At 42.1% G+C, this 21476-nt stretch overlaps 1 protein-coding gene across 8 annotated transcripts in view; it reads right to left on the bottom strand.

The window, feature by feature from the left end:
• HDAC4 (histone deacetylase 4) overlaps positions 1 to 21476 on the bottom strand; it is a 439923-nt gene that overhangs the window by 153270 nt on the left and 265177 nt on the right. For 7 of the 8 annotated variants that reach the window (XM_054043726.1, XM_054043725.1, XM_054043723.1 and 4 more), the window contains 2 exons: positions 16239 to 16389; positions 7607 to 7727 (listed from right to left, as the gene is read on the bottom strand). In XM_054043726.1, the coding sequence (XP_053899701.1) occupies positions 7607 to 7727; positions 16239 to 16389 (272 nt within the window). The remainder of the gene's footprint in view (positions 1 to 7606; positions 7728 to 16238; positions 16390 to 21476) is intronic. The other variant, XM_054043721.1, reaches the window with a different exon arrangement.

The following is a 21476-nucleotide window of genomic DNA, read 5'->3' on the forward strand; positions in this document are numbered from 1 at the left end:
GAAAGGGAGAACCCTGTATTGGAAATGTGTGGAGCCGAGAGTAAAGCGTAGGAATCGTCTGTGGGATGGGTGTATAGTCACATGAAAATAGGCATCCTGTAGGTCGAGGGCTGAAAACCAGTCGCCCTGCTCCAGCGCTGGGATTATAGTGGTGAGAGTGACCATCTTGAACTTTTGCTTTTTGACAAATTTGTTGAGCCGCCTGAGGTCGAGGATTGGTCGCCATCCCCCATTTTTCTTCTCTGTTAAGAAATAATGGGAGTAAAACCCCTTCCCTCTGTGTCGTTCTGGCACAGTTTCTAATGCTCCCAGTTGAAGGAGATGCTGCACTTCTTGGAAGAGTAGTTGCTCGTGAGATGGGTCCCTGAAGAGGGACGGGGAGGGTGGGTGGGTGGGAGGGAAGGAGAGGAAGGGGATGGCGTATCCAATTGTAACTACCTCTATGACCCATTTGTCGGATGTAATTTTCTGCCATTGATAAGAGAATGGTCGTAGGCGGTGTCCAAAGATAGGTGTGCCGGCTGAAGTGGGAACGCTGTTTTCTAAACCCTCGACCAATGCTTCAAATCTGCCTATTAGTTGGAGGGGGTTGCAGCGCCCCTGTAGAATTAGGACGACGACGCTGGAATCTTGGTCTTTGGCGTCGTTGTTGCTGTTGTTGTTCCTGTGGTCTATAGGAGTGTTGTGAAAATGTGGGGTAGCGTGGTCGGTGATAAGGTTGATATCTATATTGTCTTCTTCTGGTCGCAGGTAGCTGGAGGCCTAGGGACCGGAGGGTTGCTCTTGCGTCCTTCATCAAATGCAGCATGTCGTTTGTGGTGGAGGCAAAAAGTTTTTCCCCATCGAAGGGAAGATCTTCAATGGTTCTCTGGACCTCTCGAGGGAAGAAGGAGGAAGAGAGCCATGAACCTCGTCGCATGACCACTGCTGTGGCGGTCGACCTTGCTGCAGTGTTAGCTACATCGAGGGCCGCTTGGAGAGCGGTGCGTGATATGGTTTGTCCCTCAGAAACCAGAGCTGTGAATTGTTGTTTCTTCTGTTCTGGGATGTGATCAATAAAATCCATGAATTTATTATAGTTTTTGTGGTCATATTTTGCAAGGACTGCGGTATAATTAGCTATGCGAAATTGTAGCGTCGAGGATGCATATACTCTACGGCCGAAGAGGTCCAGGCGTTTACTGTCCTTGTTGGCTGGGGTGGAGCGGGCGTACTGTTGTTTGGCCCTCTGGTTTGCTGCGTCCACTACCAATGAGTTTGGCGCTGGATGGGTAAAAAGGAATTCAGAGCCCTTTGAAGGAATGAAGTACTTCCTGTCCGCTTGTTTACAGGTAGGTAGGCTAGTGGCTGGATTCTGCCAGATGGATTTAGCGGGTTCTAAAAGGGCTATGTTGATTGGTAATGCCACTCTAGAGGAAGAAGAGGGCTGCAAAATGTCTGTTAGTTCATGCCGTTGTTCAGTGACTTCCTCTAAGTTAATTTTCAAGTCACCTGCAGCTCTTTTAAAGAGGTCTTGGAATTTGGCATAGTCATCCGACGGGGTTGGAGGAAGGGGAAGTAAGGCATCCTCAAGCGTTACGTCGGACTCTGCTGGAATAGGAGCAGGACTCAGTTGCTCCTGGGAGTGTGACGGTGCTGCCTGGTATCTTATGTCACTGGCAGGTCCGTCACGAGGCAGTGCTAAACCGGTGTTGCGCCTGGTCGAAGTGCCGTAGCGCATGTGTTCTCGGGGTTACGATGCCCATGGTGCCCAACATTGCCAAGGTGGTGGGTAGGGCATAGGTGTTGCCATCCAAGGGTTCACTCCCCATGGGGCAGGATACTGAGGACAGGCTGAGGTAGATTTTTTGTAACCCCTGTTGATCTGGGTCTGGGAGTCTTGAGAAGGAGAAAAAACTGCCTGTGGATCAGTTTCCTCCTCACTGGAGGAAGGTTGTTCTGATCCTGAATCCAGCATTGGAGAAAAACAGGCATTTATCAGGGGAGACTGCAGAATAGGTGAGACCAATAGATCTGCTGTCTGAGTGAATTGAAAAGGTGAGGCTCCTGCATGAGGTGAAAGCTGCGGAGGAGGAAGTTGCCCTGAGGGAACATTCCTCTGAGCAGGGGTTTTTCCTTTGATCTCCCTGTCAGCCTGAGCTGCGATTGCCGGTGCCAGTGCCGTGGTAGGTGCCGGGGGGACAACATCAGCCCACACAGGGTCAGGCAAGGCTGGAAATGTCGGCACCGTGTTCGTCTCGGTGCCGAACGGTGCCATAAACGAGGCAGGCAACTGAAAGCCTGAAGCCTCGGCACCGGAGCTTCGCGCCGCCGCCGCAGCCTGAGGCGGCTTTCGTGCGGTGCCTGAGGAGCCCGGCTCTTCAAAAGTGCTGAGGCGAGGAAACACAGGCAGGGAAACTGTTGACCTGCCTGAGGCACTTTTGTGCCTCACCAACTTCTTTGCTGGAGAGGGCTGCCACTTTTTTGTAGCTTTCTTCAGTTTTTTTGAAGCAGGGGGGCTGTGGCGGGCAGTAGAGCTGGAGTCGGCTCCTGGGTCTGAAACTGACCCGATAGACTTCTGCAGGAGGAGCAGTTTCAGTTTAAGCTCCCTGTCCTTTCGTGCCCTGGAACTGAGTTTGGTACAGTGGGCACATTTTTGGGGAATGTGTGTTTCCCCCAGGCATTTTATACAATGAGAGTGGCCATCAGAGAGCGGAATAGCGTCCTTACACGTAGAGCAGCGCTTAAAGCCTGTGGAGCCAGGCATGGTAGAAGCGGCTGCGGCTGAGAGAATTTTTTTTTTTTTTTAACAGATAAAAGAACTAATGAGCTACACTAACAAGAACTGACAACAAACTAACTACTAGAACAGGTAATAGTAACAAAGTGAGGGATTTCCTAACGAGTCTGCTGAGCTCCGTCTCAGGCCGGGGACGGTAGAGAAGGAACTGAGATTGGCCACGCATGCGCACTATTATCCTAGACTCACTGCGGGGGGCAGCCTCTGCGCATGTGTGGCCAGTACGAGTACTGCTAGGAAAAGTCTCCGAGTGAAGGCGCAGGGACGTACCAACACCTAGAGTGGAGCACCCACAAGGACATCTCTCGAAGAAGAACTTTTATTACACATTGCAAAAAAGCAAGAGGAGCCAGTTTTTTTTTCATATCCTAGGTGGAGTTTGAAACTAGAGCAAAGGAAACTATTTCCCTTGTAGAATCATAGAATACCAGGGTTGGAAGGGACCTCAGGAGGTCATCTAGTCCAACCCCCTACTCAAAGCAGGACCAATCCCCAGACAGATTTTTGTCCCAGATCCCTAAATGGCCCTCTCAAGGATTGAACTCACAACCCTGGGTTTAGCAGGCCAATGCTCAAACCACTGAGCTATCCCTCCCCCCCCAAAAAAGGTCTTTGAGTCCAGCCCCCTGCCTTCACTAACAGGAGGACCAAGTACTGATTTTGCCCCAGATACCTAAATGGCCCCCTCAAGGATTGAACTCACAATCCTGGGTTTAGCAAGCCAATGCTCAAACCACTGAGCTATCCCTCCCCCCTACTTGCTCTTGTGAATGTACTGAATCGTATACTATATATTTACAGTCTGACATGTTATAACTCACTGTCTTTAACTGTCCTAAATTAAACAGATTCTGATCCCAATGGGAGGGGGCATCAGCCTTGTCTTGCCCAGATGCCCTAGGTGTTGAGATCTCTCAGGCTGATGTCTCCTTGCCCCCCATTTCCTCTTCATGATCCCCACGAGGGGCAGGATACCTGGCAATGGCCTGAGTAGTCTGGTGTGGGTGTCCCAGTGTCAACCTCAGGGGTGCCACCCTGGGGGCCTGTGGGACTCAGACAGGCCAAGTCCCTTGAGCTGGCAGCCTGCTGGATGGAGTAACTGGTAGTCTGAAGACTGCGGGTAACTCTGTGGAGGATACAAATGGGGATAGCCACAAAATTTGGGATCTCAATCCTAGAAGGATTTCAGGGGCCTCCAGCCCTTCCCCTACCCCCCTCTTTAGTACCCTGTGTCAGCAGGATAAAGTATGATCTCTCCACTTGTTGCAGACAGCAGCAACTGAACTCTGAGTTGGCAAGGCCCCTAAATACATAGGTAATGGGAAGACATCACCACAATGTTTGTGTGTACTGTATCTGATGGCAACATCTGGACTGGCAAAGAGGATCAAAGAGACTATTTGCAATTTCAGAAATTTAAAACATCACAATGTATTTAACCAGACTATCTGTGTTCTGTACTTCAGAATGATTTGAAGAATTCGATGAGTTGTCAGCATTTGCTGTATCAAAGGACAAAACCACTTGTTAACTAACATGCTGCAATACCATGGCCCTTTGATGTAACACTTTAGACTAGATTTAAGACGCTGATCTTTAAATCAATTAAGGGTGCTGATTTTATAAATATAATTCATTGAATTCTTCAAATCATTCTGAAGTACAGAACACAGATAGTCTGGTTAAATACATTGTGATGTTTTAAATTTCTGAAATTGCAAATATATACACACACACACGTGTATACACATATACAGACACAAAGGGAGTGACTTCCCTCTCAGACATTTTATAACAGAATTTACTTTTGTAACAGATGGGATGGGATGGATGGATATCAAAGTTATACATCAAACTTTCCTCAGGTCACAGGATCAAAGTGAGCTAAGCTCTTGGAATTAAAATGTTCACTTTTTATTCTTGATTCTGTAACTGCCCTAATGCAACTTTTCCATAATAAAATTAAGGCATTTTAAGCCAATAGGAAACTGAGAATATTGCTGTTCACAGTGCTCAAGTGTTCTTAGCATAATTCCAAAATGTCTCAGTGATTCATGTAATTGAAGAGAACACTGGAAAAATCAATTCTGTGAGAGAAAAGGAGAAAGTAATAGCATGGGCACAGACAAATGTATATAGGTAGGCACATTTCCGGTCAGGACTGAAGACACGCGCACACCAGGCCATTACTGCCTCCAGTTTCAAATTCAGATTCATTAAAAAAAAAGTTTCCCTGATTATTCATTTAGCAATCTCCACATAAATAACCCACACATGACTTTAGCATACAGATAAGCCCATATCGATACCATGCAATAACCATACAATCATGATTAGCTCATAACTAATTTTTAAAGACACATTCGATTTTTTTCCCCCCTCACCCCATCATGTCACTATGGAGTAGAGTTAAGATTTTTTTTAAGTGCCTTAATTGTGCATTTCCATTCTTCAATATGTTTGGATTTCTTTTAAGTTAAGGGTTAAACTGTCAGATTCTTGAGTTTATAACAATTGTTTCTGGTATACTTACAACATCGCTGTAATGTTTTTACTGATACATTTCTGATATGAACTCAACTTTAACTCAAGTTTAATGTAGTTTTTATTGGGAAATGTCTGGGTTTTTAAAATTTCCGATCACTAAGAGACACGGAAAAGAATATAATTTTGTGATAAAAGTGTATTTATTAAAACTAAGATTGGTATTACATATATTAAAATCCTTAGAAATATCACATTCTAAGGCCAGATTAAGCAGTACACTCTAGCTGCTGTATGCTACTCTGGAGCAGCACAAAGCAGCCAGAGCATATTGGGCAGTTTTTTCCAACTCCTGATGTTTACACTCACCTGCACCCATACTTGTCCCCCTCCACACACACACATAGGCTTCCCCTTCAGCCCTGACTCCTGACATTCCCCTGTATACGCACGCACACAAGTTTATTCTGAGAGACTGGTGTGCAACCAGTAAATAGGATCAGGTGATGTTTCTTGCTGAGTTACTACTACCTCAGGGTGAAAAAGCTTTGAGCTAGGTGAATTCCATTCTGTTGCAAACTGGGAGGATGAATGATAATGGTATCTTTAGCATTTTCTCCTCCTTCGCAGTATTGTTTAGGAAGTCTCAGTCAGCGGAAATGTTCCAGGTGCGGGAACACTGAAGTTTGGCTATCATCACCCGGAAACAGGGTCTAATATTTCTCACTATGGGGAGTTTATTATCTTCATTTTGGATACGAATGAACAGACTGGAATAGCCAAATACATCTGTGTCTGGAGGGACAAAGCTATCTCAGAGTTTTAACTAGTTTCACTCACTGACATCCCTCCTGAAATGAAGGTAGAATGCGAGCATCTTTTGAAAAACTGGTGATTGGGCCATTGCTTAAGAAACCTTTTCCTGACATTTATGGTATCACTAATGCCTCTTTTCCCCTCTAAATTTCTCCATCAAGGATTTTCTCCCAGCAATGGCTAATATTCAGATGTTCAAGTTAATTCTTTCAAATATGCCAGCAGCCTGTGGTACTGCTGACTGAAAGGTACTTGTGTGATTTATTCTTTACATTCTACTGTGAACTCTGGTCAGATGGCTGGAAAGCACACGGCAGTGGTTTCCCCTTCTCCTTTCAGAGAAGTGGTGCTGAGTAACTGTTGGGAGCACAATGTTCAGGTCACTAGCATATGGGAAATATTATTTAACAGTGTATCCAAGCAGCCCACACCCCCACAATAAAGGACATTTATTTTCATCTTCTCTCATTAGTAGTGTCCTGAAAATACTTTCATATTCAAAGAATGGGATATTGGGAAGAAAATAGCTATGCCTCCACCCCTCCCAATACAAGCTGTAAGTCATTTACCATTTTGTATTTTTCATTGTCTGTTTCCTTATAAAAAATAAAAATAATAAATATCAATCACTGCTCGATACAGGCTGGGTTGTATCTCCTTGAGAAACCTCTTTCTTGTGTGCGTACCGCTGTGGCAGTTGAGGTCTGCCGGCACAACCTCGCTCACAGTGCCTGTTTTGAATGCCCAGAGGCCAACAGTTAGGCATTTTCAGTACATGGCCTTCAGCTCCAGAATTCTTTTCCACATTTGGTCCACCACCACCAGACTCAGTTGACTTTCAGGCCATAGTTTCTTCAGGCTTTTGCCTGATTGGGGTTGTAAATAAGGTGCATTTGGTATTTTTAATCGGTTAATTTTAAGGGCCAAATCCTTTAATTTTTGATTGGATACATACCTGTAGTGTCAGAGTGTAATGTGAGGAGTAAACTTTAAACATTTTAAAATACATTTAAAATAACTTGAGTGACGATCCAGTGAAATGCAACAGTTATCTTCCCATTATACTAGAGTCCTGATTTTCTAGTATCATATGCTGAATTAAGGAATTTTAGATGCCTAGTAGAGATTGATCTGTAAGTAGAACTACACAATCTCTGAGTGATCATAGATTAAAGAAAAGAACATCAAAGTCCTCTGCTAGTGGAAACATCATTATAGACCCTTACATTAGAGACCTCATCTTTATATCATTACACATAGCAGTGCTTGAATTGAACTGTTATAGGGAAAGGATCTTCATCCACATGCAAATTAAGAATATAATTAATGGATTATCAGATCATTCCTTTCACACCCACTACAAATTTCAATCTAGTTATGTTACAATTTAACTAATTAATTTTGCAACACCTTTATTTGTAACATACTGTTCACCCATTAAATGCATTAGCCCCTTTCCCTCAGCCCTCCAACAATTGTGAACAAAGGTGGCACCGGCTGAATCATGATAAGCCCAGTACCACTTACCCATACCAGAAGCGGGGATCATTGGAAATGCAATGGTTGAGATTCCGGTGTGCCAAAGCTTTCTTTTTATTTAAGACAAACTCTTGTAATTTCATTTTTACTTCTGTGCTTGCCACTGCACCTGAAATATCCAAAAATAAAGAGAGGTTATTTAACCAACTTCATTTGATGAAAGCAGCAGTGAATTAAAACTTGAAACTTTCATTCACAAAGCAACAAAAAAAATATTTAAAAAGATTGAGAGCTAAATCATTGGCTCTCCAATCAATGTAAAGGCTTATTTCAAAATAAAAAAAGACAAGGAGGCTCCAATGAAGAACTCTTCTTTACTATCTGGATTTGTACATAATTGCAATCTATGTCTGAAAAGGGAGACATAATCAGAGATTTCTCATTTTCCTAAAAAAAGGTTTCTGAAGAGGATTTTTGTACTTGCATAAAAATACATGTAGAATACAAGAATAATACTTGTACTAGGTATTCCAGCTTTCTTTTACATCAAAGGTATTTAGGATAAGGGGTCTTGTGCATAATCAAGTTTTTAAAATGTCACATCTGCAAGCACAAGGGGAATGAGATGAATATCTCATATGTAGACTTTGTCTTGAGAAATCTTGCAAATAAGGATCTCTTTGTTCAATGTATCTGTGTACAATAAGACCTACACAATATTCCAATTCAGTTAAAAGTCTGCAATCCATTTCTTCAAATAGAAAATCTAGCATTTTAAAAAATATCTGAAATTTCAAAGCGTAGAGTTAAAATGTCAACTGTGTAATTTCTAATAATTATCTATCCATAATAGAGACCAGTCTATTTTACTATGATGATGGATTAAAATTATCCTACAGTTGGCAGAACCGATTCTCAGAGAGCGTTTCTGAAGGAGTAACACAGACATTTTGATAATCATAGCAAGTAGTATATGGGGGCTCATCTAAACCACAGTGTAAGCCAATTTTCCAAAGGGATAACATCTGGAATGTAAGAGAGTCAACTGGACAGAAATATACACTGCCAAGTCATGGGTAGAAAAGTCAGCCAATATGAGCACCAACTTTTGCTTATTATACTTAGCATTTTGATGCCACCAGATAGGTTGAAGAAAACTTTTCATTCGTCCGTGAAGAAAAAGTCCTCAAAATTATTTGCTCAGCACTGTTTGAAGGTGCAGCATTGCTCAACATTTTACAGGGAGTCATGAATCTTAGAAATTCAATTTTTGGGGGAAAAACAGTATTTCTTGTTACTTCTAGATAAAGTAGATTGGGCAGGGATCCAAAAAGGTAGTTAAAATGAGGAAGGTTTGTAGGAAGTAATATAGTACAATGATGGAGAAGGTGAGAAGGACCAGAGAGTGACTAATAAGACCACACATCTTTAAACAATTCTCATGTTTAATCACTAACATCTTCAAAATAATCAAATGTGGCTAGGTTCCAGTGGCTTTGGTTAAAACTGACAGTATTTAGGAGCATCAAGCCAAATATTTGTAGCTCAGTGTTTACAAAACCTCCACTGGAAATTATTCTTTTTTTTTTTTTTTTTTTTTTGTGAGCTGAAAGGCACTACATACATATCAAAGGAGAAACAAAAACTAAAGGCCTTCCATTTTCTGTCCAGTTCTGGGGAGACAAAAAATGAGCCTGACTTCATCAGCTTTAGCAATTGACTTCACCCTCCACCATTTCCAGTTACCTCTGGCAGAATTGGAGCCTGACTCCAGAGTGTTTGAACTGGAACTCCCACCATTCTGTTACTCTAGGAAAGCATCCAAAATTAGTCTGCACATCCATCAGTTCCATTCAGATTTCTATCCCACACTTCAGAAAATGGGTGAATACACAGATGTGAAAACTGATTAATTATCCTCCCTGTATCAATTTAACACGTCCAAGTGTCACTTTCATGTGAATTAAAACATTTTCTGTTCTCTACTTATAGCAGATAATGGCATATCAAAGATAAGGGGCAAACTAAAACATAGTACATAGACCAGTTTTAAAACTAAAATTAGTAAAAAGGCAAATAGCTAACAGGACATGTCCATTAATATCACCTCAACATTCCCTTATTTATTGTCTATTATATTTATTCCTGGTATTATCACAGCACGTAGGACCCCAGCCATGGCTCAGGATACCATCGTGCTAGGTGCTATACAAACGGAACTAAAAGACAGTCCCTGACTCATAGAACTTATCTTCATTAGTCCCAACGCTGTATCGAGGTGACTAGGGCAGAACCCACTGTGGTTCCACTGAAGTTAATGAAATGCCACACTGGTGCAGAAGTCCTCACTAGGGGATCACTATGTAAACTTTTTGGGACAGGGACTGTCTTTCTGTGTTTGTCTACTGCCTAGCAAAATGAGGCCTCAATCCTTTACTGAGGCCATTAAATGCTACCCTAATAGTAATAAATAATCATAGGGGGTTATGAACCTTGCATCTGAAGAAGTGAGGTTCTTACCCATGAAAGCTTATGCTCCCAATACTTCCGTTAGTCTTAAAGGTGTCACAGGACCCTCTGTTGCTTTTTATAGGGGGTTATGTAATTGTACTAGATCCAAGAATGCCTACAAGAAACTAAAAGTATAAGCTAGTTACAGCAAAATCTTACTAGTGTGCATATGGGGGTTGGTGGGAACATTGTGTCTGCAGAACTTTGCAAATTAGCAGGTTAGTGAAGAACACAAAAGCAAGGCTAATACTTCCAAAAAGGTGCTTTGTACTACAGTACTTCAGAATGTTCCAATAAACGGTGAAGTGTAGTATATTTTGTAAAAAAGCAGTAGCCTTGGGAATATAACACATTAACTCTGCTATTAATCTGTACTAAGAAGCTGGGAGAAAGGGTTCTTATTGTGTGCGAAAATTAGCCATGTATGGACTGGCAAGGTTCTATTGTATGATTAGTTTAAATTAAAGGTGCCCCTTTTTTTTGTTCTTCTATGATATAAAAAGGCCTGAACATTTTTTAGTCCTCTTCCCCTCCTCTCTCTCCACTTAAATGGATCTCTGTTATGTTAAAATTTCAGGTCTTATTTACCCACATTTTTCCTAAAAGATGCCATATAACCATCACTTGCCCTTCCACACAGCATCTAAAACTGTTTTTGTTAGCAGCTATTTGACTCAAACGCCTGAGAAATGCTTAGGAGAAACTCCATCTTGGTTAGACTAAAAGCCTCTAACCCTTCAATTAAAGGCAGAGAGCTTCACAATCTACAGCTGAGGCCTCCTAGAGGTCCTCCAACAAAACAAGGGAAGACCAGGTGACAGCAGGAGCTGGAGAGTAGAAGCCCAAATATCACCATGGCCTCCTAGGTAGGAGGAGGAGCAGTCATTGTACATGTAGTAGTAGTGTGAGAACGGGGGAACTAGGTTTCAATGAATGCAAGGAAATAAAGGGAAAAAAGATAAGAGACCATGAGTGGTGGTGTTTTCATTTGAGATGGACAGAGTAATGTAGAGCAGTGGGTCTCAAACTTTTTTTTACTGATGACCCCTTTCACATCGCAAGCCTCTGAGTGCAACCCCCCTAATAAATTAAACACTCTTTTTAATATATTTAACACCATTATAAATGCTGGAAGCAAGCGGGGTTTGGGGTGGAGGTTGACAGCTCATGACCCCCCCTCCCCCATGTACTTATCTCGCAACCCCCAGTCTGAGAACCCCTGTTGTAGAGGGAATGGGAGACAGGAAGAAGGGAGTGGGGATGTAAGAATTAGACTGGTTTATAAAGACTGGGGAATAGAAGTTATGGTAAGAAAAGGTTCTGCAGAGGGTAAAAATGGGACTAAAGCCTGAGTTGGAGCAAGGTTGGCATAGGCACGGAGGCAGAAAGAGAATCCAGAGGTGGAATATGGTTTTATTACAAACTGCACATGGGAAACTGACCAGAGGTGTGGGGGAGTGGAGATAGCATGGTGAAGAGGAGAGGCGAGAGCTCTGAAAAGATAGGAAATAAGGACAGGAAAAGTGCAGAGGTGCTGAAGCAGGAGTGAATGCAGTCAGCATCATGGGAGAGATCATACGGATACGGTGCAAATAAGGCAGACAAGCAGATAGAGGGGCAGGCTAAAAGGGAATTAACAGGACAAATCAGCTCATTAATATACTTAATTATAGCTTAGACTAACTAGGTTGCCACAACTACAGTAACAACAAGGAGTCCGGTGGCACCTTAAAGACTAACAGATTTATTTGGGCATAAGCTTTCTTCACTCTTCTCACTTATTCAGACATGAGGTTTTTTACGCAAAAAAACTTATGACCAAATAAATCTGTTAGTCTTTAAGGTGCCACCGGACTCCTTGTTTTTGTGGATACAGACTAACACGGCTACCCCCTGATACTTCACAACTACAGTGCCACAGTTTAGAGATGGAAGGATTGCAAGCTGTGACAGCAGAAGGGCTAAGAAAAGACAGTGTGTCAAAGGCAACTTGTGCTGAGGAGGACTGTGAAGGCCTCTGCAGCAGCAATGGACTTTGAAATTCCATGCCTGGAAGGCCTGGGTTAGCAGCAGATTATGGGGCCAAGTGTATCTGGCCGGGCGCAGTGCTTAGAACTTGTTCTAGGTCCTATTGATAATGGTGGGAAGGCAGGATGACGACAGGCAAGGTCCAGCTCTCTGCTGCTGATGCTACTGCTTGTTGTATGGTAAGAACTTACAAGTCAAGAAAATTTAACTTGCTCTACTCTGTTTCCTAAACATTTTCCTTTTGTATTGTTGTTGTGGAAGTTATACTTTTGGTCCAAATGCATCATGACAGCATATTTCAAGACACATACAGCAGTTTTGGATCCCGAGATGAGAAAGTAGGGAGATGCCATTATTACGTTAAGTGAAATTGGTTTGCGTTGTCTTTTACAAAATACTACACAATGTATTTGGTCTCATATTCAGGGGCGGGAGAGGGTAGACTTTTCTTGTATCTAGTATTTCCTCATTTTCTAGCTCAGGACCACTGTAGCTGAATTAAGTTTAGCAAAATGTTAGGATGTAAGAAAATTATTTTAAGCATTCTAAAATGTTTAGCTCCACTGATTATACAAACACTATACCACCTTCTAAATAAAAGTATTTAAAAATAAAGAGGAAGACTGTTTCCATGATAACAACATAACATCCCACGGTTCTAGTCTTTCTTCTGCACTTATCTGAATTTCGTTTAAAAATATTCTTAAGATCCTTTGAGTGTTTTGTAGCCAGTCTGTTTTATTGATTTTTTTTAAAAATATTTTAAATAAAAATAAAACAATACACATTTTACAGGAAGAACAGACAGAACAAAGCATATATATATATCATCAATTGACCTGAGCTAATAACAATGGGGAGCGAAGATGAAATATTTAGTTTCCACATGGTAAAAGATTATTGTCATTATTTAGGATTTATACTAAAAAACAACTAAATAAGAAAAGGGAAAGTATCATCTCACATGGCAGCCAACTGCACACATCCTTGTGGTTAAGCCACAGGATTGATCCTACATGGAAAATCATCTTCACCCACTCATCAGCAGCACCAAACTACACAATTATTTACTGTTAAATTCTGACTCTCTTGCTTCAGTCACACCAGCTCATCTAAAATAGCTCTGACCTTACACAAAAGTGTTTTATTGAGGCATTTACCAAATCTTCAGCCTCCTTTACTTTGAATGGGGATTAGATTTACTGCCTACCCTTGTAATGAGGGGGTTTGGGGTGGGGGAAATCAGTTTTGTCTGCTTTTTTCCTAATCTCCCAGTCCTGGTAGATCCTGAGAGGCATTTTGTTTCTGGAAAAGCCCTTTAATGTCCATCTCACATATCTTATCTGGTCCCCCATTAGTATCCCCTATCTACTCACTCTGCCTCTTCCACCTCACTTCCTTTCCTTGTCTCACTTTCCTGATGGAAAATCCCTAGAGAATTTAGAAGAGAATGGGAAACTTTCCTAAAGGGTTTTCTGAACTATCACATGCAACTTATTTTTCTCTCTTTTTTTTTTATTTTTTAAAGAGTATATTGGTATCTCTATAAGGGTTCACTTTTTTGTTATGTCCTTTGTAATTCCGTCATGCAGAAAACAGCACTTCACAGCAACTGCAAGACTCTCCAAATTATTGTCTAGCTCCAGCCACCAAGAAAGCATACTACTTTGTTCAATGTTTTTCCAATCAGGTAAGGAGGTGGGAAATGGCAGCCCCAGGAGTGTTGGTAATTGGACCCCTTGCATAGTCACTAGTTCAAATCTGTAATAGGCTGTCCTGACAGTTACTTGCAAGCTCGTCAGTAGCCTATAAGGAATGAGTTGGTGAGTGAGTGAAGCTTCTAGTGGACAAACGTTCACACTGTGAAAACATCGTCTACAAACAGCACCTCTGTTGGCTGTCTCAGAGAAGCCACTGACTGAATGGAGTACCTCAAGTACCCTTTAAGCCAGGAGTGGGCAAACTATGGCCCGCGGGCCACATCCGGCCCATGGGACCACCCTGCCCAGCCCCCGAGCTCTTGGCCCGGGAGGTTAGTCCCCGGCCCCTCCCCTGCTGTCCCTCCCACCCCGTAGCCTCAGCTTGCTCGCTCCGCCATCGGCGCAATGCTCTGAGGCGGTGGGGCTTTGAGTTCCTGGGGCAGCGCAGCTGCAGAGCCCGGCCTGACCTGGTGCTCTGAGCTGCCTGGTGGTGGCGGCGGCAGCGTGGCCCAGCTCCAACCGGGCGGTGCAGCTGTAGCGCCGCCAGCCACCGGTGCTCCAGGCAGTGCGGTAAGGGGGCAGGGAGCAGTGGGGGTTGGATAGAGGGCAGGGGAGTTCAGGGTGGTGGTCAGAGGATGGGGGTTGGATGGTGGTCAGGGGGGAACAGGGGGTTGAATGGGGCAGGGGTCCCGGGGGCAGTCAGGAAGGGGGGGGGGGGTTGGATGGGGCAGCAGGGGACAGTCAGGGAACAGGGAGAAGGGATGGTTGGATGGGGCAGGGGTCCTGGGGGGGCGCATCAGGAATGAGAGGAGGGGTTGGATGGGGCAGCAGGGGTCTGGGGGTGGTCAGGGGACAGAGGTGTGTGGATGGGGCAGGGGTCCGGGAGGGGAGTGGGGAGATAGGAGGTGCGGGATGGGCCACAACCCCCTCCCCTAACAGGCCCTCCATACAATTTACGAAACCCGATGCGGCTCTCAAGCCAAAAAATGTGCCCGCCCCTGCTTTAAGCACTAGAGGTGGTCTTTCCAGGGCAGGACTAAGAAACATTGGGAGGGGAGCTTGCGGTGCTGTTGCTTGTGAGATCCATGTTCTGGGGTTAGTGGAGTTCAACCTTCAATGCTGCTTACTGAACACCTCTCACATGCTTCAAATTCATGTGCAATAAGGAGCAGAATGAGCAACTGAAATGTCTGATGTGGGATTTGTGTGGTCCTAATGCCAAATACAAAGTAATGCACACTTGAAAACAATCCCAACTACACCTACAAAAGGATGGGGCTAAATGAGCTGTTACCACTCAAGAAAGACCATGGAGTCATTGTGGATATTTCTCTGAAACCATCCACTCAGTCTGCAGTGGCAGTCAAAAAAGCTAACAGAACGTAGGAACCATTAGTAAAGGGTAGATAAGACAGAAAATATAATGCCACTATATAAAGCCATGGTACATCCATACCTTGAATACCTTATGCAGTTTTGGTCCCCCTGTCTCAAAAAAGATATATCAGAATTGGAAAAAGTACAGAGAAGGGCAACAAAAATTATTAGTGGTATGGAACAGCTTATATATGAGGAGAGAATAAAAAAAACTGGGACTGTTCAGCTTGGAAAAGACATTGACTAAGAAGAGATGTGATAGAGGTCTATAAAATCATGAAAAATGTGGAGAAAGTGAGTATTTTCTCCTTTACATAAGACAACAAGCAGGAGCCACCCAATGAAATTAATAGGCAACAGATTTAAAACAAACAAAAGGAAGTACTTCACACAACACTCAGTTAAACCTGTGGAAATCATTGCCAGGAGACGTGAAGGCCAAAAGTGTAATTGGGTTCAAAAAAGAATCAGGAGAGAATCAGATGGAAAATAGGTCCATCAATGGCTATTAGCCAACCTGGACAGAGATGCAACCCCATGCTATGTGTGTCCCTAAACATCAGACTGCCAGAAGCTGGGACTGGACAACAGGGGATGGATCACTCAATTTCCCTGTTCTCTTCATTCCCTCTGTCAGAAGACAGGATACTGGGCTAGATGGATCGTAGATCTGACCCACTATGGCCATTTTTATGTGATGATAATTTTACTGAATCTTGTTGCACACTTTTCCTTGGGTACTATCACATACACAAGAGCAAACCATACTTTGTAAGGTATAAAGAAATACTTTCAGAATTAAGATACTTTATTTTACGTATATAAAAAACAAAATTGAGAGCTCAGATACAGTTTCATCTTTTCTTTATCCTCAATCCCTTCTCACAGTTAACATGAGAATTTCATGCAACAAGTCTCCATATGCAGAGAACCACGGATGTTTCATAAGCATTGTAAACTACCTTTGTACAACCACAGCGTAAAACAGAGTTACTAGTGCCCATGGCTTCTATTCACCTACTGTAAACTCCATCACTGAAATAAACTATCTTGCTGTTACTTACTTTCTTTTCCTTTCTCTTTGTTTTTTAGCTGTTGTAGTTTCTGTTCTCTATGCTGCTTCTCCAGCTCTTGTTCCTGTCGATGTTGCTCCAACTTTCTCTGGTGCTCCAAGAGCTCCTGCTGATGTTTCATTGCTAGCATTTCCTGTTGCTGCTGTTGAGACATGAAAGGAAAAAAGAAGTGAATGCACGTAGTCTGACCACCCAAAGCCTTCATACCACAAGGCGCCAAACAGGAACTATTATAACTGGACGCTGATGTGTTTGAATACATTTAACAAAACAATGAAAGAGCATTTCTCCTTGTGCAAATGATTCCTGCATTAGGATGGGCATGTCACTCCACTTATCCTCATTCCAAATTTAAGAGAGAGCACATGCTATGTTATGGCTAACCTCTTCGGGGATGTGGTACAAGACGACTCTGGCATATCCTTTGTGGCCCTGTGCAGGAGCTGGTTACAATCAGAGCCCCTGTACTTAGTGAGCACATGGACCTATTGTTTAAATAGCACTAACTTCTCCAAAAGGTGTGGGGCTATGCTACTCAATCCACAGTTTGTTCTACATGGAAGGACAGACAACGATCAGAGCCACCAGAGCTCCAGAAAGGTATTTTTTGTCTAAGCCAGTCTGAAAAGCTCCTGGGATCTCCCAATGGTGTGGCATGCATCTGCACCACCATCCACACGAGGCTAAAACAACTGTGCTCACAGACTGGTCAATTTCAGGCATTGCAGCAGATTCTCACTTGTGTCAGGTTGTCACAATCATTTTTAAAGAATTCCCTTTGGAATCATGCCCTAAGGATACATGAATAAACATTTCTTAACTGAGGCCCTATGTATGTTTAGGTAAATCAAACCAACAAACCACTACTGGTACAAAGTTTAGCTTACATCAGTGCATACCGAAGTAACATGCACTGATGAAACCCCAGTTTTGTGCTGGTGCAGCACATCTGCATTATGGGTGTGCACATCTACATTACAGGCTTGCACAAGGGTAACCAACATCAATGTAATTGCACTGGTGAAAAAATTTGCCTAGTTTAGACTGGGCCTGAGTACTGTATAGCTATTGTGTATTTTAAACTAACATGTGCATTTGTAAATATTCTTGATCAATTGAAATGCTTTATAAGAAAATTATTACAACCAAAAACCCACGACTATATTAAGAAAATATTTTTGAGATTACAAAATGAGACCCTCACAAATTAGTAAAGTGCCAGAATAAAAGTTGTCTGAGCCCAATGAATTCAAACTCATCCTGGCCACACCCCTCAGAGGTAGATAGAGTTTTGACAAAAGAAGAACTGAGATTCAGGGAGACGAAGGCCAAAATCTGCAAAAATCTCCACTAATTTTGGGTGCCCATCTTGAGACACTAAGACCTGATTTTTTTTTAGTGTTTTTAAATAGCCCTTCACATGTTCAAAATACTGTACAGATATTACGTAAGTAATCCTCACAACTCCCCTGTGAGGGAGGACGTTAAGTCCTGTTACCCCACCCTTTGACTCAAGTGGCTAGCCAATATCCAGGGCCTTGCCAGGCTGTTTCAATGAGGAGAGAGATGAGATGAGTCAGGTGTATTGTTTGGTGCACTCCTGTTTAGTTACACAGACTGTACACTGTTTTCCCTGCACAGTAGAAACAAACAAGAGCAGGCAGCTTCTTACTCTCGGTTTCCAAGTCTGCCCTTCCAGTCAGGTCTATGCCCAAGGAGCTCTGTCTCTCTGCTCACAACTGCTTCTCATGCCTTCTGCGGATGGACTCCTTTAACACATACACAACTTGCCAAACAATCCCCTAGTCCCTGCATTTGCAACCAGTTCCAGAGAAATGTTCGGAGCACACAGTTTAGCCCTGTCCAGGTTTTGCCATGCAGCCCAGTGAGTTGGGCAGCAACCTGAGCCTGGAAGTCTATGCCGCATTGAAAGCCCTACAGCGCGAGCCAGAGCTGTCTGGCACTGACCAGCTACAGGGGTTGTTTTAGCTGTGTAGACATATCCAATAGCAAAGCCAGCATTATCATGGAGGGCCTCCTGAATCCCTGCATTCCATACCACACAACCTTACTCCCAGAGGGTCTGACATCCACAGCTCCCACTGATTTCATTTCTCACTGTGAGTGCTTAACACTTCTGAAAATCAGGTGTTTAAATTTGGACAGCTAGAAGATGAGGAACACACAATTAGTGACCATTTGTGAAAGTTTTGATTTAAGTGATTTGCCCACCATCACATACGAAGTCCCAGCCCAGTGCACCATCTCCTAGGCCAAATGGTATTTTCATGGGACATGGGTGGGTCAGCAGTAGGACGAGAATCCATTTTGTCTGCTAGCACACCCGGGTGGGTGAATGCACAGTGCTAACATAATGTTCAGTGTTGTAATGGCAAGCCAGGAGCCAACTGCACTGAGCAAAAAAACAGATGAGAAATGACAATTTTTAGTAGCAAATAACTTGGCCACATGAGAATGGTTTTCCATGGGGCCACAAAAAGGCACCTTCCTCATAACAGTACTAGTCTCCTGCCAAATTTCAAGTTCCCACCGTAAATCCTGGAGATATTAGAGCTCTTTAAAAAAGAAGCTCCACCTAAATATATGGGTTATCATCACTCCTACAATGCTTCCAGATTTCATTTGCATCCTGTGTGTCAAGATGAAATGTTCTGCGTAGTTCAGTTACGTATATTATTATGCCGCAGATTACACAGAGTACAGGAACACGTTCGCTCACTGGCTTGAGTTACCATAATCACATTACGCCCGCCTTGCATTCTTTACCTTGGCAGCTTATAAACTAGCAGATTGATTTTAAATTGGCACTGTTGACTTTTAAAACTCTTAGTAGACCCTGGTGATAGTTGAGATTTCTTCCTTCAGCCTTGACTTAATGGGTATCTGTGCTCAGATACCACCCACTGTCAAAACTTCCCACCACCCTGTCTTAACTGGGAGGGGATTGGGCCAGAGCTGTGGTAGCTGCTAAGGTATGGATTTCTAACTTGCCTCCCCCTCAAGAAAAAAAACTCACTCCATCTCTCTCCAGTTTTGGAAAGTATCTTATACCTTCTTAAAATCCAAAGATGTTTTGCTTATTTATAAAATATGTTTTTGCTACTGTGGCCCTGCATTTATTGCTTTTTTCCTCCCCCCCCCGCCCCTTTTTTTTTGCCATCTGTTTTTATTTGTTAAAGTTTTTGATAGCTATCTTTTGGTTTTTTTAAGTGGTGCCATTAAGATTTTCAGCACAATGCACTTCTGTAAGGGGCACATTATAAATAAAGTTATTATAAAATTCTATACAAGCATGAGGAAAGAAAGGAGTAATGCCTGCATATGCTGCAATCTAACTGGCTAACTACTCAGAGTTTTAAACATTCCTCTATCATTTTTTGCTAAAATTTTAAGCACATTAAGTACTAAATAATGCAGAACTGCTTACAATTACATTCATCGCAAATACCGTGGTCTATTCATAATGTTCTAGTTCAACCCACTTGAACAACTGAGAGCAATTCAGGATTTAACCACATACAAAAATAAAACCTCCAGATGCCTGTTTTTTGTTTTTTAATTAAGTAGCAGCATCCACTAACACTTTTCTGTTTGGAGAAAAAAAATATCATTACAGACTTACAAGTCCACCACATGGTGGCTATAACCTAGCCCCAGAAAGTATGCAAATGAAAAATAATTTTTGCACAATTTGTTTAAAAAGTTTTTTTTTTTTTTAAAATGAAATCAGGAGCCTTTCCCCCCCCCCCCCCCCCCTCGCAGTCTGCTGGGCTTATGTTATGCTTCCTGGAATGGCTTAAATACACTGATGTTTTAGAAGGAATTGTTTTTTCATTAACATTTGTAATGAAATGTAAATGAAGAAGAAAAGAAGTGAAGACAGATTTGTACCGGATTTCTTCTAAAAATTTCATTAAAGATGTATTGTTTCTGCTGGAGTTCCAACCCACGAGTATACTCGCTATAGATTATGAATCTTTTCAGAGAAAAGAAATGAAAAAAGAGAAGAGACAGCATTCTAGATCATGTTGTTAGGACAAAGTGAAATGAGGTCTCCTGTAGACTCTGTCAATAATGACAAATGCAGAACCCACTTTTCTGCTGTGTCTATATTGGGATTTTTCCTACATTGCAAATAGAGACTTCCTTCTTTTCCTACTGGCAGTGTGATAGCACAGAAAGCAGGCATATATTGCCCAGAGTAACTACTTTTGAAATATAATTCTACATATGCGAATAAATATTTAGGTGGATTTGTTAAGGCTTGTTAGTTATCCTAGTAAGAACTCTCTCTCATACCTTTGTAAAACAGTAGGAGACACTATCGCCAAACTCTGTTGCAGGCAAGTCTACCAACTGCAATTCTGCAATGTTTATATGTTAATTGCACAGTTCGCTTAAAAGTATGTTTTTCTTGCAAAGTAAGAAAAATTAAATATTTGCAAAAAAATAAAATTATACGGCAAGGGCAAGCCCCTACCTTAGGAATAATTCCAGAACATATCGTAATTTGAAGAGTGTACTGTGAAAAATATGGATACTGTATTAGTAAGAGTGCAGCAGGGAACATCTGAATAAGGGGCTCTTGCCAAAATAAATATTTGTAAATATTTATAACTATAGGGATTCCTTCATATGCTTAATGTCACTGCTTCTACTATTCACGAAAAACACACAAATGCTTAACTGTACCTGTAGCTAAAGCTTCTGAGACTCCACTGGCATATATTAATGCTAATAAATGTATTCAGAAAAATGTAGTGGATTTAATGGCATTTATCATTTTACAGCTAAATGTGAAGACAACAGTACAACGAATATCAATCACATTTACTAAAATTTCCATTCTCTTCAATTAATTCAGGTTTATTTAGAAAACAGAGGGGAGCAAACCAAAGCTTTTTAAATAAATACATTCTAAACTTATTTTCTTTTCAACTGTACTAAGTAAAGCAGCTAAAATAGAATCCCTCAGTCATTACAATAAAAATGGAAACAGAGATGCTGCTAATTAAAGCTCTCATTGATATTATTCCCAAAGAAATACAATATAGTCATGGAAACCAAGTGTCACGAAAACTTATAGGATAATAAAGATTCAATTTACCACAACAAATGCAACTACATTTCCTAACAAGATGGGGCCAGCCACAGACACAAATGGGCCATCATTATGGTAGGGATTAGGCATGTCCATCGGTGCTCCCT

Source organism: Malaclemys terrapin, chromosome 11 (assembly GCF_027887155.1).
Source record: "Malaclemys terrapin pileata isolate rMalTer1 chromosome 11, rMalTer1.hap1, whole genome shotgun sequence".
Lineage (NCBI taxonomy): Eukaryota > Metazoa > Chordata > Testudines > Emydidae > Malaclemys > Malaclemys terrapin.